Source organism: Corylus avellana, chromosome 2, assembly GCF_965113065.1.
Source record: "Corylus avellana chromosome 2, dhCorAvel1.hap1.2, whole genome shotgun sequence".
Taxonomy (NCBI): domain Eukaryota; kingdom Viridiplantae; phylum Streptophyta; class Magnoliopsida; order Fagales; family Betulaceae; genus Corylus; species Corylus avellana.
The window spans coordinates 36,982,052-36,999,547 of NC_142491.1; the positions used below are offsets into that span (position 1 = coordinate 36,982,052).

Sequence of the window (17,496 nt, forward strand, 5' to 3'; positions counted from 1 at the left end):
GATAGTTAGAGGGGGTTAAGTGCACTTTACCCATCATTTTTTAAAAAAGTAAAATGCAACCATTTGAGAGAAGATGAAGAAATTTGGGGTTTTCACATAGTCATTTACATTAAAATGATTGGATGCTCATTTATGACTCTATCTAGATGAAATTTTAGTATGATGTTCCTGGCTATGAGAGTTTTGTATTTACTAATGTCAATCATTGGATTTCATCTGCAAATTTTTGGTAACTCATACCCACTTAGTGAGATCTTTCTATGTTCTTGTCGAAATCTACTTTTAAAAAAGTGACAAAATTATATTTAATCCAAAAATGTACGTGTTCTTGATGTGTTAATAGCTTTTAGATATTGTTCTAGATAAGACACTTGTAAATTCATATTGTTGATAGTAGAAAATTTAAATAAATTATGACCTGTGATTTTTCCCTTCGCACTAGAGGATTTTCTACATAAAAATTTCAGTACCTTGCTTGTGGGTTATCTAATTTACCCCTACATTGTTGGCGAGTTGATTTTTGGTACTAAATTGACAATTTAATTTGCACAAATTATAGTAGATAAAATCTACTGTGTATTTGTAATTAATATTCACACTTAGACTCTGTTTGTTTCAGTGTAAAATGATTTTCAAAAATTGTTTCGGTATTTTCAACTGTTCGATGTGACATAAAATAATAGTCAACGAAACATATTTTTCATTTGACCGAAAATTCTTCTTTAATTTTTTAAAAATTGTCTATATTTTTTAAAATCGTAAACTATTTTTTGAGTTTGAACATCTCATTCTCAAATCGACAGACCTAGTCGAAATCCCACTGGGACTCGCCCGAGATTACCCGAGACGGGTCCCAGTCAAGTTCCGGTGGGACTCGGTTAATTAGGACACCTCCAAGACTTTTCGCGACATTTTCATAATTTAGAGCTTAATATATATATATATATATATATATATATATATATATATATAATGATTTTTTATACGTGCCAAACACTATAAAATTATTAAAATGTTTCTCAAAAAATTATTTTTCAGGACAAAAAATATTTTACGTCGAAATAAAGCTTAATTATCATCTACACAACCTAAACCTAACATCCCAAAGGCAAATCAGCAGCAACCATACCACTGCTGACTGCAATTAAAGAATGCAGCAGGAGGATACCAACTAGGCAACTATGATTTAGCACTAGAAGGACTTAGAACAACAATAAAACACTAATGTGTGGCTCACAAGATTCACATAAAGGTTAGCCCAAATTGTGGTTTTGGACTTTGGATTGGGTTCGTTCCATGAACAACAGGCCTTTTGGTTGTGGGTCTGATCTAAAGCAAATTTTCCTACTAAAAGATTCCCAGAATAATAACAGTAGATGCGGAAGCTAACACAAACACAAACACTGATCACTTTCTGGACTCTTCTCCTTTCCTCGAATCCCCGTCTCCTTTCCCTGAAGAAACCACCAACGCCATCACTCTCTCAAAATCACCCTCTACACGAACAAATATAGTATTAAAATAATTTTCAACGGCAAGTATAACAAATATCTTTGCACCCAGAAGAATAATAAAACCCTTTGTAATCGTTCGCCGTGCACCCAGATAAACCCAATCTAGCTCTACCACTACGCGTGCTACGCGTATCAGTTTCTATCGCCTGCCGACAATGTCAGTCTCCGGAGGGGTCTCGATTGCCCGGAACCGCGGCGAGAACCGGTTCTACAATCCCCCACACGTGCGACAGCGGCAACAGCAGCAACAACGACAACAAGTACAGCAGCAGCAGCAGGAAGAGAAGCAACGGAGACCGTCGACTTGTTCTTCTTCAGTGGAGTCGGAGAAGAGGGCTGGGTCCGATGAGTGCGCGTCCTTGTCTTCTTCGACGACCACCACGAAGTCCGATTGTTCGGTTTCTGGGTTGGGGTCGGGTTTGGGAGCGAGCGACGTGCCGAATTTGGATCGGTTCTTGGAGCACACGACTCCGGCGGTGCCCGCTCAGTATTTTCCTAAGGTGGGTTTTGGATATACAGAAAAAAGAATCGGAATTTAGGGTTTCTAAACCCTAATTTGTTTCCTTTCCTGTTGGGTCTTTGTGTGTCTGTTTGGTTGCTAACTTGACATTTGGAAATGCAATGAATATGGGGGTTGAAGTTTTGGGTTTTGATGATTTAGGGAAAATAGTAGTACAATTTAGATCATTAGGGGTCCCAAATGCTGAAACCTTATGATTCATAATCAAAACCCTTTTCTTAAAATCGCCTGCTTTTCTATCTCTTTAATCGAAAAAATTTGAACCCTTGTCCCTTAGAGATTAGTTAGGAACAAAAAATGTATGAAAATCCAACTAAATGGAGTCCAATTCGAGTATAGGAATCTGAGTTATTCTGATTTTAAGAATTGAAAGAAAACAAATACTTAACATATGTTTGTGTGATTTTTTACTAGTGAATTGTTTTATCTTAAACATTTGGTTCATATATTAATTGTTTGGGGTAATATTAGACAAGCATGAAGGACTGGAGGACTCGTGAGCTGGAGTTGCATCCATACTTCGTGCTTGGCGATCTGTGGGAATCCTTTAGGGAGTGGAGCGCATATGGAGCAGGTGTACCTCTTTTGTTGAACGGGAGTGACTCTGTCGTCCAGTATTATGTGCCATACTTGTCTGGCATTCAGCTGTATATAGACCCATCAAAGCCCTCTCCAAGGCTGAGGTGAGGAATTTTAACTCTAGTTCTATTGTATTTTCTATTCAATTGACTGATTCTGTTTCAAATGAATATTCTATTTTATCCTTTTTAATAGATTTATTTGGATTTTGGATTATTGATACACCAAACTATAAATTTTTTCTGTTAGGTGGACTTTCTTAGATAGAATTGTTACTGCTCATGAAAAACTTATGAATTAAGAAATCATCTTGGATATCAATATCCACCTGTAATTGCTACTTTTAAGCAATGCGCTTGTTTGGATCTCTGCTGCTATGTTTATTTTTGTATTTCCGTTATATTTAGGTTGTGAGGGGTTTGATGTAAATTTTATTTTGTGGAGAATCCCTCAATGCATAATTGAATTAGCAAGAAATGCTGATGGAGCCTGATATGCATTTTAATTAATGGGTTTTGGGTTTTTCTTGTACTTAGTTTTGGGTACTATGTCTCTTGAGTCCACTTCTCAAGATTCAATTCTTTCTCTCTGATCCACAAAATTCAATTCTTGCTCACAACATTCTTATTGTTATAAGCTCAGAGAAGACTCTGCATGCGCACGCATGCAGGGGCACACGTGCCTTGTCTGGTAGTTGCATAATTTGCCCATTGTGCCTCCTAAGTCAATTTTCTATTCGCGGAGGCTTTCTCTTTTTGCTTTCTAGCAATGTAATGACAGCATAACTGGCTCATTTTATGCAAACTTGAACCATTGAAGATATGCAAGTTATGGTTTTCACCTCTATGTTGACCATCCTCTTGTTGTCTCTATAATAATATTAGATTATACATGTGAGAATTGGAATGCTTGGTCCTTTTTCCTTACGGTACAAAAATTATTACCAATATTTTGCACTTCTATTATTTACATTCTATCAAGCTGACCTATAGATCAAGTGATAAAAACCTATATGGTTTTTGTATAAAACTAGTAGATTCTTTTCTATCCTCTTGTAGGAAAGTAAGTTAAGTTTGTTAGCTTCTTTAAGTTTTAAAAATAATCATATGGTTCTGACATTCGTGATTAAAATGGATGACTGGAAAGTTTGCTTGGTATGTGGCGTGTCTTGACCACAAGAATAGGGCTTTCACACAAATTTAACTACAGGAGAAATTTAGTGTAAAATCTTTGAAAGAAGCATAGGAAGATAGTAATGACATAACTACAGTCTACACACCTTGAGAAGATGTCATTTTTGTGTACTGCTTTATTGTTATTATCAATAAGGTGGTAGGTCACAGTGATGAATCTGCAGATCTGGAGGAATTTTATGTTTTTTTGATAAGTGATTTGGAGGCATTTGTTTCAAGAGATTTGAGTTTTGTTCGAGAGAAACATAGTATTATGGGCATTCAGATATCAATTGCTATATTTTTTTTTTCCGTAAGTAATTGAAATTTATTAAAAAGCATAAAGGTGCAACCCAAGTATATAGGAAGTATAAAAGAGAAACACCAAACCAGTTAAAGAAAAAGATCAAGAAAATTACGAAAGCTAGAAAAATGAAAACAACCCAAGATGGGTGTCCATTGGCATAGGGTATTGAAGAAGAAAGCTTATAACTCCACCACTGTTCTGTTGCGGTCTTCAAAATTTCAATCATTTCTTTCTCTCCAAATAGACAACATCAGGCAAGACGAAACCAACATCCACACTGCTACACTATGAGGACTGACAGAATGCCCTCTCCAATAGGCAAAGAGGTCTACCACTCGTCCATGCATAACTAGTGTAACCCAAACAAATTGAAAATATAATTTCATAATGCACTAGCAATCTCACAATGGAGTAAGAGGTGAAGCACGTCTAGCACAAATCTTTTTTTTTGTTTTTTTTTTGATAAGTACGTCTAGCACAAATCTACCACTATTATATGTCACTTCCTTAGGTTATCCATTGTGTGAATCTTACCTAACGTGGATGACCAAGCAAAGATGCCACTCTCAAAGGAATGTTACTCCGCCAAATACTCCTCAAAGGGAAAGGATTACTTTCATGGGGAATCAAAGCATTGTAGAATGATCTAACATCAAACAACCATTTCTTGGAAACGGACCAGAAAAGCTTATCTTGACCCTTTGGTCTCAATCGGAAAGAGTACAACATATTAAAAAACGAGGTGAAGAAATCCACCTTCCAATCATGTGTTGCACTGACAAAACTAACATTTCACTAGTGAGAGTCACTAGAAAGTTCCAAATGATCAGCCACAAAAACATCCTTAAATCGAGCAATACTCCAAATTCTGGAAAATTACCACAATAGTCTGATCTCCACACCTTGCGTCATGCCAAAATCTAATCTTAGAACCATCTCCCACCTCAAATCTAGTATGACTAGAAAACTTCCCCCAACCCTTCCTAATATTTTTCCAAAGGCCCACCCCGTACAGCCCATGAACGTGATTAGAACACCTCCTGCCCTACGAGTTGCCATATTTCAAATCCATTACCACCTTCCATAATGCTTCTCTCTCATCACATAGCGCTACAACCACTTCCCCAAGATGGCATGGTTGAAAAGAAGAAAGTTTTTGAACCTCAACCCCCACAAAAATTGGAGAACAAACCTTGGACCAATTTATGAGGTGCAATTTGAAGTCTTCTCCATTGCCACCCCACAAAAAATCCTGCTGGAACTTCTCTTTGCAATTGACAACACTAGCCACGAGGAGAAAAAGAGACATAAAGTAAGTAGGCATATTGACACCTAGGTACTTCATAGGCAAAGAAGTGACCCTACAACCAAGAATGGTGGCCAGACCATCAGCATTATTGACATAGTCAATGTGGACCAATTTTGATTTAGCCAAGTTAATTTTTCAAACCTGAGACAAGAACAAGCATCACAAGTAACAAAGGTGATTTGGGTTTGCCCCACAGAAAATCAAGGTGTCATCCGCAAATAAAAGATTAGAGATGTTAAGCGCACCAACATTCCTAGACCCCACAAAAATAAGGCGGAGGTTTGTAGATTTAGGGTGCGTTCAGGGTTGCGTTTTCAAGGGCCAAACATGCCTTTTCACACAAAATTGCTAAATTCCGATCGTTTGGGGTTGTGATTTTAAACGATGCAGCGATTTGAAAACATGGAAACTAACGTTTTCAGCCAATATGACCTTGGGTGCTTATTTGAAAACGCACCATTTCAAGTCGTACTGTGCTTTTGCATAGCTGGGATAATAAGCATGTGACCAAAATAGCCATAATTATACAATAAAATTTCATGAGTACCCACCCAAAACAAGAGCAAATTGTCGTTGAGTCGTCTTTTTATTTTTTATTTTTACCTCGATTATCTCTCATTGATCTACTACTAGCAATTTCAAAGAAGACCTGTTAGGTAGAACCATCTGGTACTAGTAATTCGGCCCTTAATTCCCAAAGAATCAAATCATTGAAGCTTCAGATCCTTATCAATTTCAATCACCAAAGCAATCTCTGTTGCAGTTGAATAAGACCAGGTGGTGGGGAGGTTCAAGTGCAACGTTGTTGTGGCTCATTGAGTACTCAAAGATTTTCATGAGGAGGATCATCACGTACACCATTGGAGTTCATGTGTGACAGAAGACCGGTTGGAATAGCCAAACGAATGAATTGTATCTCTTTTTGGAATGGCTCTCTATTTTGTTCTTTGGAGCTCGCGAGTTAATATTGGGTATTAGTTTATCGTTGTTTGAATCACGTGGGTCTACTATTAAAGAATGGCATCTTTCTCTTAGAAGGGCTCTGTGTCAAAATCACATGGGTGTGAACATGAACAAATAGAAAAAAGTTTTGATCAATATCTCTCTCTTTCTCATAGTTAGCATGAGTACTATAGTCTATGGCAACACTCAGAGTGTGCTGTGTGGAAGATGGTGCCTTCGTGCCTATTGTGGTGTCTATGGAGAGAAAAGAATAATAGAAGCTTTGAGGATCATGAGAGGACTTTGGAGGAGATTAAGTTTCTATTTTTCAACACTTTGTACCTTTGAATAGTTGTTTTTGTTTCTCCTTTGGTGATTAGTTATCATGGTTTTCTTGTTCTTTTTGCCCCTCCTAGTTATATGGCTTTTTTTGTATACTTTTTGTGTACCGGAGTGCCTTACGCTTTTAATGATATTTTGATTACTTATAAAAATAAAGAAATAAAGCTAGTCTATGGCCAGCTCAGAATCACCTGGGTGTACCGTTAAAGAAGGCATCTTTCTTTTTGAAGGGCTCTCTGTGTCAAAATCACATGAGTGTGTGAGTGAACAAATAGAAAAACGTTTTGATCAATATCCCTCTTTCTCATAGTTAACGTGAGTACTATAGTCTACGGCCAGCTTAGCTCACGTTTGATAGTGTAGACTAAACTATAAGAATGATAAAATTAAAAAATTAAAAAAATAATTAAAAAAAAAAAAAAAGGTGATACAGTGGAGTGTAGATGTGTAGTGGAATTTGTGTGCAGTGTGATGAATAAAAATGAAAAAATAACAAAAAGAAGTTCTGAATGTGCAATGTAGATTTGTTCCACTATATTCTAAGACCCATTCTGCTACATTCCAATCCATGTTCGTGCCCTTTGGCTTTGAAAACACCAAAATTTTTTATTCCTATAGTTTTCTTTTATGATGTTACACCAATTCCGCTCTTAGTATTTTTATGTCCTTGTTGGTAATTTGTACTCGAAACCTCACTATTACTAATATTATACAAACACTCCATTGACAAAAACAACACTTTTTAACAAATGTTAGCTGCGATTTTAAAATTTTCATTTTTATAAACTGCATTTAAAATCGCTATTATTTAAAATCACCCTTTTTGAAACCGCAACCATAAACGGGACTCTTAATCCATTTATTTTTAGCTCTAGTGGTTGTTAGGTGCTTTCTGACATGGGGAGTTCATTATCTAAGTATGACAGGGCAATCATATAGAACTGATATAAGGGTAATAATAGCTCTCAAGTTTTGTTATGTGTTTTGGTACGTTAGTGCCTAGTTTTTGGGTATACGTCAGTAAATATAGTAAGTTCTGCTCCCGTTTTCACTGGGAGTGCTGTTCTATGGATAGCTTTCGTTAACACATGAATGAAACGCATCTACACTGTCTGAAATGAGACTCATGTGGGTACATGTTTGGCTATGACTAAATCCCTCTGTCAATAGATCTTTGTAAATTTGTAATCATACTGAAATCGTTTGCAATAGCAGCAGCCATCAAGGCTAGTTGGCAGCCTATGTTTCTTGTGTGCTGGCTTAATAAATTAACAAACAATTCACCCTTATTGACAAGGTTAGTTGGTTCATTCCTTTGAAGCTCTAATATTTGAACCAGAGTCTGACCTGATTGTCAGCTGTAAACCATAACTTAATTCTGTCTGAGTTTTTTCAGTTCACACCCCATCAGATCTGTTGATTGCTAGTTGCTATAATACATTTGACCTTCAACTTGGTTCCATCTTATGACAGGAGGCCTGGTGAGGAGAGTGATTCCATGTCATCCAGGGAGTCAAGTAGTGACAGCAGCAGTGACTGTGGAGCAGAAAGAGGAGCCAATGGTGTTGTTCATGGCGCTTGGAATCAGCAGAACATTACAGAAGCAAATATCCAGGGCTTAAAAAGAGTTTCACTGAGAAATAAAACCTCGGGTTCATCAAGTGACGAAATCCAGAATTGCAACCCTTCAGGTCAGCTTGTGTTCCAATACTTGGAGCATGATCCACCATTTAGTCGTGAACCTTTGGCTGATAAGGCAAGTGCGTTATCTTTTAAGAGTCTAGCATTTTAGTTTGCAATGATTTGTCTTTATTATAACATGCACTCATCGTCCTGCACCCAACAGATTTCAGTTCTTGCATCTCGGTTTCCAGAGCTGAGGACATACAAGAGCTCTGATCTATCACCTTCAAGTTGGATTTCTGTGGCATGGTATGTCTTTCTTGTCTTTTTCTGGCTTTAGGATGTTATGCGTCTGGTTTAGTGCATCATATATACTTACTATGTACATTTTTTTATGAAGGTATCCAATATACAGGATACCCACAGGTCCAACACTGGAGAACCTGGATGCCTGCTTCTTGACCTTTCATTCTTTGTCGACTCCCTTCAAAAGTACTCTCTCTCTCTCTCTCTCTCTTCTCATAGATTGCTCTATTTATGCATGCATCTGTGTCTGCACTATTGTCTCTGTTCGTCTGATCCCATTTCTTCATGTTTTTGTATATCTCTTTTCCTAATAGATTGATGTGTATGTGTGCACCTGCATATGTGTGCGTGTGCTGGTGTTGCATGCACACCCTTTTTTGCCTGCGTACCTATGTATTAAAATGTGGTTACCATGTTGTTGAAGCAGTTACAAGCTCTGATGGGCTGCATTATCGTGGTTCAAGGCCAAAGGAGGTTCACAGTGCCGACTTGTCAGTTAAGCTTTCGTTGCCTATCTTCGGCCTTGCGTACTACAAGTTCAAAGTTTCTGTTTGGAATCCCAATGGAGCTTATGAATGTCAGAAAGCCAATTCTCTATTGCGAGCTGCTGACAACTGGCTCAGGCTATTGCAAGTCAATCATCCGGATTACAGTTTCTTTGTGTCCCACAACTCAAACTGGAGGTAAGAGGGATCTCCAACTAACTCATGTCTAATCTGAAAATGCAAGAGAATTAACCTCAAATGGCAGAACAGATTGTTGATTGGATATTTAGTGCATTCAAATTCTAGCATTACTTGGCTCCTTTTTCTGTCTAGTCGAAGAAGTGCCAAATAATACTCTGGTTATGGGATTTATTTTTGTGAAAGGCTTGGTATGATATAATCCTTAAGGAAATGGCTGTTCTGTACGGGGAGTGTGTCTCATGATGGATATTTACAGACGTGAATCGTTATATGAGGTATTCTGATGATAATCCATATTTGAGTAGTTTTGTCTTGTGGGGAGTTGGCTTAAAATGGCCTGAAAATGACAGTTACTACGGACTTTTTAATTAATTTGTCAGATGATAATGAAAAGTTTAGTTCTTCTGTATATATAGATCTTGCCTCACTACATACTTTTTGTGGCAATAGTTTCCGGGATATGAGCATCTTTTATAAAAACGTCAATGTGGTTTGGAGCTGTGTTATTTGATTCGATTTTGTTACATGTGAAGTCATGAAAATTAAGGCCGACAATTTTTGACACGATTTACGATTTTAACACAAAATTAAAGAATTAAGGTCGAAGGATTTGACCGTTTAATTAAATAAGTCGGATGAGGGTTGGCCTATATAGTTTTATGTACATGCTTTGACACGACATGAATTTGACATACGATATAATGGAAGGCAATTTTTGATATTACTCGCGAATTCAACACTAACCAAATACAAAATTAGAGGGTTGGGGATGAAGGGTTTGACCCGTTTAATTAAATTAGTCGGATTAAAATTGATTTATATAGTTTTGTATACATGTCTCAACAGAATTTGAACTCGATATGGGAACATGAATTGTACTCCTAATGATAATGGCTGAAGGGTCCCTTTCACTCTTTTCATGTTCTTAATCTAGTAGTTACAGTTGTGTTTGCTGAAATAGCTCGTTGGAGAAAGGAAAAGAAACAAGGCATTTTGGCCGTAAATCTGTGCTAAAAGTTGTTTATTGGGAACGTGTGGTTAGACATTTAAATGTCACAAGTCGATGTAAACAAGGATCTATAAGTCGTTTGTTGGGAGGAAAAAAAAAACAGTAAGATTGTTTTTTGTCGGTTCATATTTAATTTTACTTTCTTTCTCATTAAAAAATTGAAATTAAATCTTAACCATTTAAGCCAAATCTAAAGGAAAATGATAACTATAATGTTCTAGGTGAAGCGCAGTTCATGGTCAAGCCTAATATTTGCAATTAGGATCCTCTTTTCATTTATTTGAATTCAAAAATATTCAGTTAATTATATTGAAAAAGTATTTTTCTCTTAAAAAAACAAAAATACAAAAATACCCATTAAATATAACTAACTAAATACTTAACAGTGTCCAAGTGCTGGCAGGCTAAGGTGCACACAGCCCACGTCCCATGGTGGTCCCTTTAACATCAAGCTGATTTGGCGCCTCCTTTCAGAATTAATCACTTGGGGATCATGCATTTTGCCCATGCTTTAAAGAAGTCTTTTCCATTCTTGCGGTTATGGCTTTCTTATTTTCAACTTGAATTAGATGTCCAACTTTACAGGAACTAACAAAATCCTGAAATTCTTTTAGGGTACGTACAATCAGGCTTATAATTTAGATGAAAAATGTAGAAAGCAGCAGGCAAAGTAGGAGTAAGTTCTTCCATCTTTCCATTATGCACATAACTCTAATTACAACAAAATACATAGTTCCTCTGGCCCTAACTATTAGCACTTGTAACATAATAATGCATCAGCATCTTCTATCTTAAATCTTTGGCTCCCAGTCCTACTATAACATCGCCATGTCTTCTATGCATACCCACTTAACTCATAAGTCATCATCATCAAAAACAGTGGACATCATCAAACCCTGGATGAATTCACACTTCCGAGTCTTCTCCTCTTGCTCCTTGTCTGATAACAGCAACTGTTTGACATTTCTGTCCAAATAAACTACTGTTAGATTGGGAACAAAGAATATCATGATCCTTACTATCAGAAACAAAAAGAGATCTAAATAAAAAGTAATATTATTTCGTAAATCGTTACACAACTGCTATACAACTTGATGCATGGCAATGAAAATCAACACTTGTAAAACATAATTAAAGGCTAATATTTCACTACCATATCATCCCAATTATATAACCGTTGTATAACAATCTACTAAATAATAGCTTGCTCGCCTAGGTACATAACATGCCAATATTCATTCCCAAGGGGAAAAAAGGGGGAAGTGGAGCCAATATACGTCAATCTAATAAATTAATTATATCATGCCGTGAAGAAGCTCCTGCATTGATTCACTTGCTCTTACTTCAAAGGGGAGGAAAGTTGACTACCGACTACTGACCACTGAAGCACGCTTCATTAACAACAAAGAATCTGGGACTGTGAACCCAAAGAATCTGGGACTGTGAACAACAAAGAAGACCACAAAGTCCTCAATAATATACAATTAGATACAAATTATAATCGATTTTCAAAGATAGTCTCATTATTCAATTTTGCTGAATATACAGAGAAAGGTGAAGTTACAAGCACAAAGCCTAGAAAAGTCAATACCTAATGCCCTTATCTGAACAAATTCAATTAGTACATTCATAAACACTAGGTGCCAAAACAATCATAAGTGCCTATGGCCCAGACTTAAAGCCTTTGATACCCATCTTATGCATTTCTACAAAGTAATGTGGATTTTCTCACTCACTTCTCAAAGACTAAATATAACAACTTTAAAAAAATATATATTTAATAATAATAATAATGAAATAAACCTAGTTCACATACCTTTCCAAGAAATCCTCCTTTGAGCTTTCTTTTATTAAGCTTGCTTCCACCAAAGAACGAGGCTGGACACTCTGAGTTTCATCAACTATAGGAGCATTATATATAAATGATGACAGCAAAGGATCGGGCTCTGTATTTGAGGAAACAATGCAAGAGGATCCTCCAAAAAGGGATTGTAAATTTCCATCTCTTAACTCTTTCCTCAATATAGAAAATGTAGAATTAGAACCACCTTTACGGAATCTCCTCTTGCGCTGCACGTGATCTGAAGTTAAGAAATAACATGGGCTCTTCATTGTGTCACAAAAAAAAAAAAAAAACATAACCAAGCATCAGAAACAGGAGTTGAGGGAAGTCCTAGAGCTTTTACGGAAGAGACTGACATTATTAAAAATAAAGAAAAAAAAAAAAAAATCAACGAAAGAAAGCTGCTTTTTATGTAAGCTACAGATAAGTTAAACAGTAACAAGAAAACGCAAAAGGAGCAGATTTATAGCGACAATTGACACAAGGTGCTGAAGATGGTTGGTGAACAGTGAGCAGACATGTGAATAGATTCTTGAATAAATCTGATTCTAAAAGACAAGTTCCCACAGTCAGCTTTGTCTTTAATTCCAGTCTGGAAACACTGGAATCAAAGAGAATTTGAAATGTCAACAAATGGATCATAATAGATGTCATTGTAGGAAAACCAACTCATGAACAGAGAACTCCACTGGGTGGAGACTCAGATCTATATATTGTGAAACAGTTAAAAAAAGCAAGGTTCTACCTAAAAGCTCATATTCCTCTTTTTAAATAAAGATAGCAGCCAAGCAATGCTGTCAAAATAATCAGAAGAAACAAAAGAATCGAATTGTGTCCACTAAATCAGATTCCGTATTTACAACATCAACATTTAAACTACACACACATATATAGAATCCAACATTACGGAACCAGACCTTGCAGACATAATGAGCAGGTACTAAATCAGAACCAAAACAAGCAACAACACAATCCGAAACTGAAGCATAACTAAAGTCAACTTGCAAATAAAGGATATCTTTAGAAAATTCCCGTGTTGCATTGTAACATGGCCAACGATATCTGTCCCCACCCTCTTTGCACAAATTGGACATACCTGGAATCCAAGTAATAACATTGTGAGCAGACATTTAAACAAGCCAAAAGCAATGAGTCCTCTCGGTAATCAGCACTTATACTAATTAAACAGGAAAGCTAAATAAATAAAAATACCTACCCCAGTAAAACTCACATCCAATAGGTTGCACCACCCCAAATAAACATTGCGAGCAGACATGTAAATGAGCCGAAAGCAATAAATCCTCTTGGTAATCACCGCTTATACTATTTAAAATAAATAAAATAAAATAAAATGCCTTCCCCATTAAAACTCATCATCCAATATGTTACACTACTACCCCAAATGAAAATTGAAAGATATCAGTCTACCATCTTTTCCAAAAAAAAACACGTTGCCCACTAGTGCAGGACCAAAACCCAAATGAATTAAATTCTAATTGATGACTTCATATAATTAAACTCAATAGACTAGACTAGACTAGACTAGTAATAAAACCATGGCCTCCCATTTCTACACCGTCAATTACTCCTATATTAAAAACCAAAAATGTTCTCCAAACACTTACAGAAGACTAGACTAGTATCAAAATTTTATTTTCACACTCAATTTACTAAACTAAACAAATAGTAAACAATGTTTTCGCACACGCTTTGCTAATGTTTACGATAAAAAAAAAAAAAAAAAAAAAAAAATTAAAAAAAAAAAGTTGTATTCACTAATTAAATAAAATAATAATAATAATAATAACTTTTAGACGAGAATTATAACAAAAAATAAAATTTAAAGAAAAAAAAAATGGGTACCCCATTCTTGGCCTCCACAGGATGCTCCTCATCGATGTGGCAACAAAGCCCAACGACGTCGTAATCCTCAGCGCAAAACGGGCACAGAAACTCGGCCCTTGACTCGTCGTCCCCGTCAATTTCCTCGTGACCCCCTCCCAGGTACAGATCTGCATCATCATTATCATCATCATCAAAATCGTCAAAAAAAAAAAAAAAAAGATTCCTACACGTTCTCGGGAAACAAACAGAAAGCGAGGTGCGTAATGGGAAAATGGAGAAGAAAACAAAACCAACCCGATCGACTCTGGTAGCGGCGCGAAGCATTCGAGAGGCGAGCGGTCCACGCATCGGAGTCCATTTTCGGGGTGTTTGATCGATCCTAGGAGAGAGAGCACAAGGACCTGCTTCTGCGGTAATTTGGTAGTTTTAATTGAGAATTCGGGGACTAAATAATAGTGAAAATAGAGCTTTATGGAACCCTAGAAAGATGAAGGAAAGCGGGTAAAAGCAGTGTGCGAGGAAAGAACGAGGAAATTGAGGGGGTGGGGAGAGAGGTTCAGCGTCTTCGTGACCCCCCCGTGTGTTGGTGTGAATGGCTAAATGCGACAGGGTTTTGTGGTGAAATTTCGAGAATGCCCCTAACTACCTCAGGTGTGTGAACGTTGACGGAATGGTAGACAACGGAAACGGTCTTTCACCCTCGGACTCGGGCATGAAATGTCCGAATTCTTTTTTAGCTGTTGTTAAGACTCGGATTAGAACCTCCTAATTCAAAGCCGATACCCGGAATCCGGAATCTCAAATGTGATACTTTATTCTATTAAAAATGAGAGCTCCTATTATCAGGTCTATCATGATAATATCTCTTCAATTATTATTTGGCACATCATCAATTTAAGAAAAATACAAAAAATAAAAGTGAAAACAACCATATCAAAAAAAAAAAAAAAAAAAAAAAACCCTAGCCGGCTAGACCCACGCCGTGGGTCTTGCCGAACCTACACTGTGGAGACGTGATTGGGAGTACGTGGCGTGAAGGAAAATTTTTTTAAAAAATATTTTAATACCAAAAAAAAAAAAAAAAATTTGCACTAGCGTGCATAGCACGCCGTGTGCTATCTTGTTTTACCCTACACTGTGAGTTAGGCGACACCCACGACCCAACCGTGGATCACCCTCTCTGGCCACTTTTTTGTCAAACTTAGCCTCAAAATCCGTTTTTAATACCAAAAAATCAGATTATAATGCTTCAAAACTCGTTTATAATGCCTCAAAACTTGTTTTTGAGTTCTAAACTAAATCCTAGAGGAAAAGGTTAACCTTTTAGAGATTCTATCATTCTAAAGAAATCCGCTGGAGAGGACTACGGGCGTGGCCGGAGGGGTTGGGTGTTGTAAGGAAGGATTTAGTGTTTTACTCTTGGTGATTAATATTGGGGATGAAATCAGGTGTTTTACTCTTGGTATAATTTGGTGTATTTTTTGTTTTTAAGTGAGGTGTCAACGAATGATTGGAGGCTGCAAAAAGGATGTTATATACCCTGAAAAATATCATGTTAATAAATTAACACTTTAAAAGTTTTCAATTTTTTGGATGGATTTTTTTTTTTTTATCGAATCCAATTTCATGAAAATTCTTATTTTATAGTTATAATTTTTATTTTAAGCTTATCAAACAAGATTGATGTGGCAAATACAAATAAATAAATTATTTTGTTTTATTACGGTATTTATATTTTAAATTATATTTATAATTCAATCACATCTCAGTGATCTCACACAGGATTGCTAAATAAATAAAATATGAATTATTTAATTAATGATTTGACGGAATTCACCGTAAAGTTTGCAGTAGAATTTAGAAGAGTTTAATCTTATTTTACTTGTACGAATGGTTCGATCAGATGTTGTATTCGTCAAAAAGAAAAAAATATTTTCATATATAATTCTTGAAACTTAACATTAAGACCAACTAGCTCTCGTAGCTCAGTTGGTTAGAGCACCCGTTTAGTAAGCGGGAGGTCTTGAGTTCGACTCTCAACGAGAGCACTGCGTCTCTGTGCTGTTATTTCCATCTTCATTTTTTGGACTTACTTGATTCCCTTGGAATCAAAATGGCGAAAAAATGGGACTGAATAAACCTGTAATTAATTATCAATGATAACTCAAACCTTAATGACTAATCCCATTACACTCCTAACTAAGTAGAAGCATATTTGTAAATCTCACATATATTATGACTAAACTTTTCATCCTACAATTGATGATCCGAGATACTTTAAGCCTATGATATTCAAACATCTCTCTCAAACTTAGGTGGTAATGTATAAGCCAGCTTGAATTTGAAAACAAGAACACAAAAATGTCTAGGTGCACAAAATAATAATCGATCTCAATATATTTGGTGCGTTCATGAAAGACATCATTATGGACAATTTGTGTCGCATTTTGATTATCACAAAATATAGTAGAGTTAGAATTATGAGGAGCACTCATCTCCTATAGGAGCCATCATCGCCATAATAGCTCGGAAATAGTGTCAACAACTACACAATACTTAAATTTAGTACTAGAGTAAACATCAACCAATTGTTTATTGTTATGCCAAGAAACGAGAGAATCTGTTTAGTTGTGTTATATTGAATATCGTTTAGATGTGTTAATGAGATTATCACACATAAAATTGAAACCATAAAGCTTGTAACTTATAAGCTATAGTTCATAATTGCTAATGAATTAGGCATTCTATTTTATAAAACTACAGCATATCAATCATGATGACCTACCTTGATCTTGAAAGTGGAAACTTCTAATTGATATGTCAATGCGGTTATGCATTGAACTATTTTTATTCTATAAATTACTCTCAATTGAATATTTGAATTCGCACTATTTATAGCATTGAATCTCAATCCTGAGAATAATGTGAATTCAAATGTAAAGTAAATGTCACTTTGATACATTTAGGAGTGGGATCTTTTACGATCAAAATCTTGATGCATTGTGGGAACACTACTCCTTAAGATGGAATTCATAATCCTTTGATTTTAATTAAAAAGTTATGAAATATCCCTAAATTTGATGGGAATTGATTATTCTGAATCTTTGATCAAGATGTTTTAAGAGACATATTACACATCATTCTCTTAACCATCTCTTTTGCAAATTCACCGTTAGATTTGTGAACTCACATTAAGTCCCCAAAATTCAATGGTGGATTCACTCATCCATTAAATAAAGATGGATGAAAGATGGGTTTGAGAATAATTTTTATCATTCTCATAATGAGGAATTACAAAAATAAAATGTACTAAGTGAAATATGATTTCAAAATTTCAAGAATAATCAAAAGATTAAATTGGAAACTCAAGGATAAAGACAAAGAGTGAAAGTATACTTTATAACTTTAATTTCACTATGGATATTTCATAAATGGATTAATTGCAATTATAAGAAGTCAAGAGTGTTTTAATTAATCAAAATAAATACTATAGTGCAAT

The 17,496-nt window shown here is 35.9% G+C and overlaps 2 protein-coding genes and 1 non-coding gene across 6 annotated transcripts; 2 read left to right on the plus strand and 1 right to left on the minus strand.

Moving 5' to 3' along the window:
• The first annotated feature begins 1,273 nt into the window (after window positions 1–1,273).
• On the plus strand, window positions 1,274–9,832 carry LOC132167583 (uncharacterized). 2 transcript variants are annotated; one of them, XM_059578592.2, is made up of 6 exons: window positions 1,274–2,014; window positions 2,506–2,717; window positions 8,159–8,441; window positions 8,532–8,617; window positions 8,709–8,800; window positions 9,039–9,832. In XM_059578592.2, exons 1-6 carry the CDS (start codon window positions 1,670–1,672, stop codon window positions 9,299–9,301), a joined length of 1,281 nt encoding a protein of 426 aa, XP_059434575.2. In that variant the 5' UTR covers window positions 1,274–1,669; the 3' UTR covers window positions 9,302–9,832. The 2 variants fall into 2 exon arrangements, with proteins under 2 accessions (XP_059434575.2, XP_059434576.2); XM_059578593.2 differs by having other exon boundaries at window positions 1,276–2,014; window positions 9,042–9,832.
• A 1,148-nt stretch (window positions 9,833–10,980) lies between these two features.
• Window positions 10,981–14,581, minus strand: LOC132166759 (protein DEHYDRATION-INDUCED 19 homolog 4). Of its 3 annotated transcripts, none has more exons than XM_059577642.2 (6): window positions 14,292–14,580; window positions 14,016–14,164; window positions 13,171–13,248; window positions 12,126–12,385; window positions 11,678–11,749; window positions 10,981–11,275 (listed from the first exon to the last, which is right to left on the minus strand). In XM_059577642.2, exons 1-6 carry the CDS (start codon window positions 14,353–14,355, stop codon window positions 11,164–11,166), a joined length of 735 nt encoding a protein of 244 aa, XP_059433625.2. In that variant the 5' UTR covers window positions 14,356–14,580; the 3' UTR covers window positions 10,981–11,163. The 3 variants fall into 3 exon arrangements, with proteins under 3 accessions (XP_059433625.2, XP_059433634.2, XP_059433642.2); XM_059577659.2 differs by having other exon boundaries at window positions 11,185–11,275; window positions 11,653–11,749; window positions 14,292–14,581; XM_059577651.2 differs by lacking the exon at window positions 11,678–11,749 and having other exon boundaries at window positions 14,292–14,577.
• Window positions 14,582–15,971: 1,390 nt separating this feature from the next.
• Window positions 15,972–16,045, plus strand: TRNAT-AGU (transfer RNA threonine (anticodon AGU)). Its single transcript has one exon. It is a non-coding gene; the product is annotated as a tRNA-Thr (tRNA).
• Window positions 16,046–17,496: the final 1,451 nt, after the last annotated feature.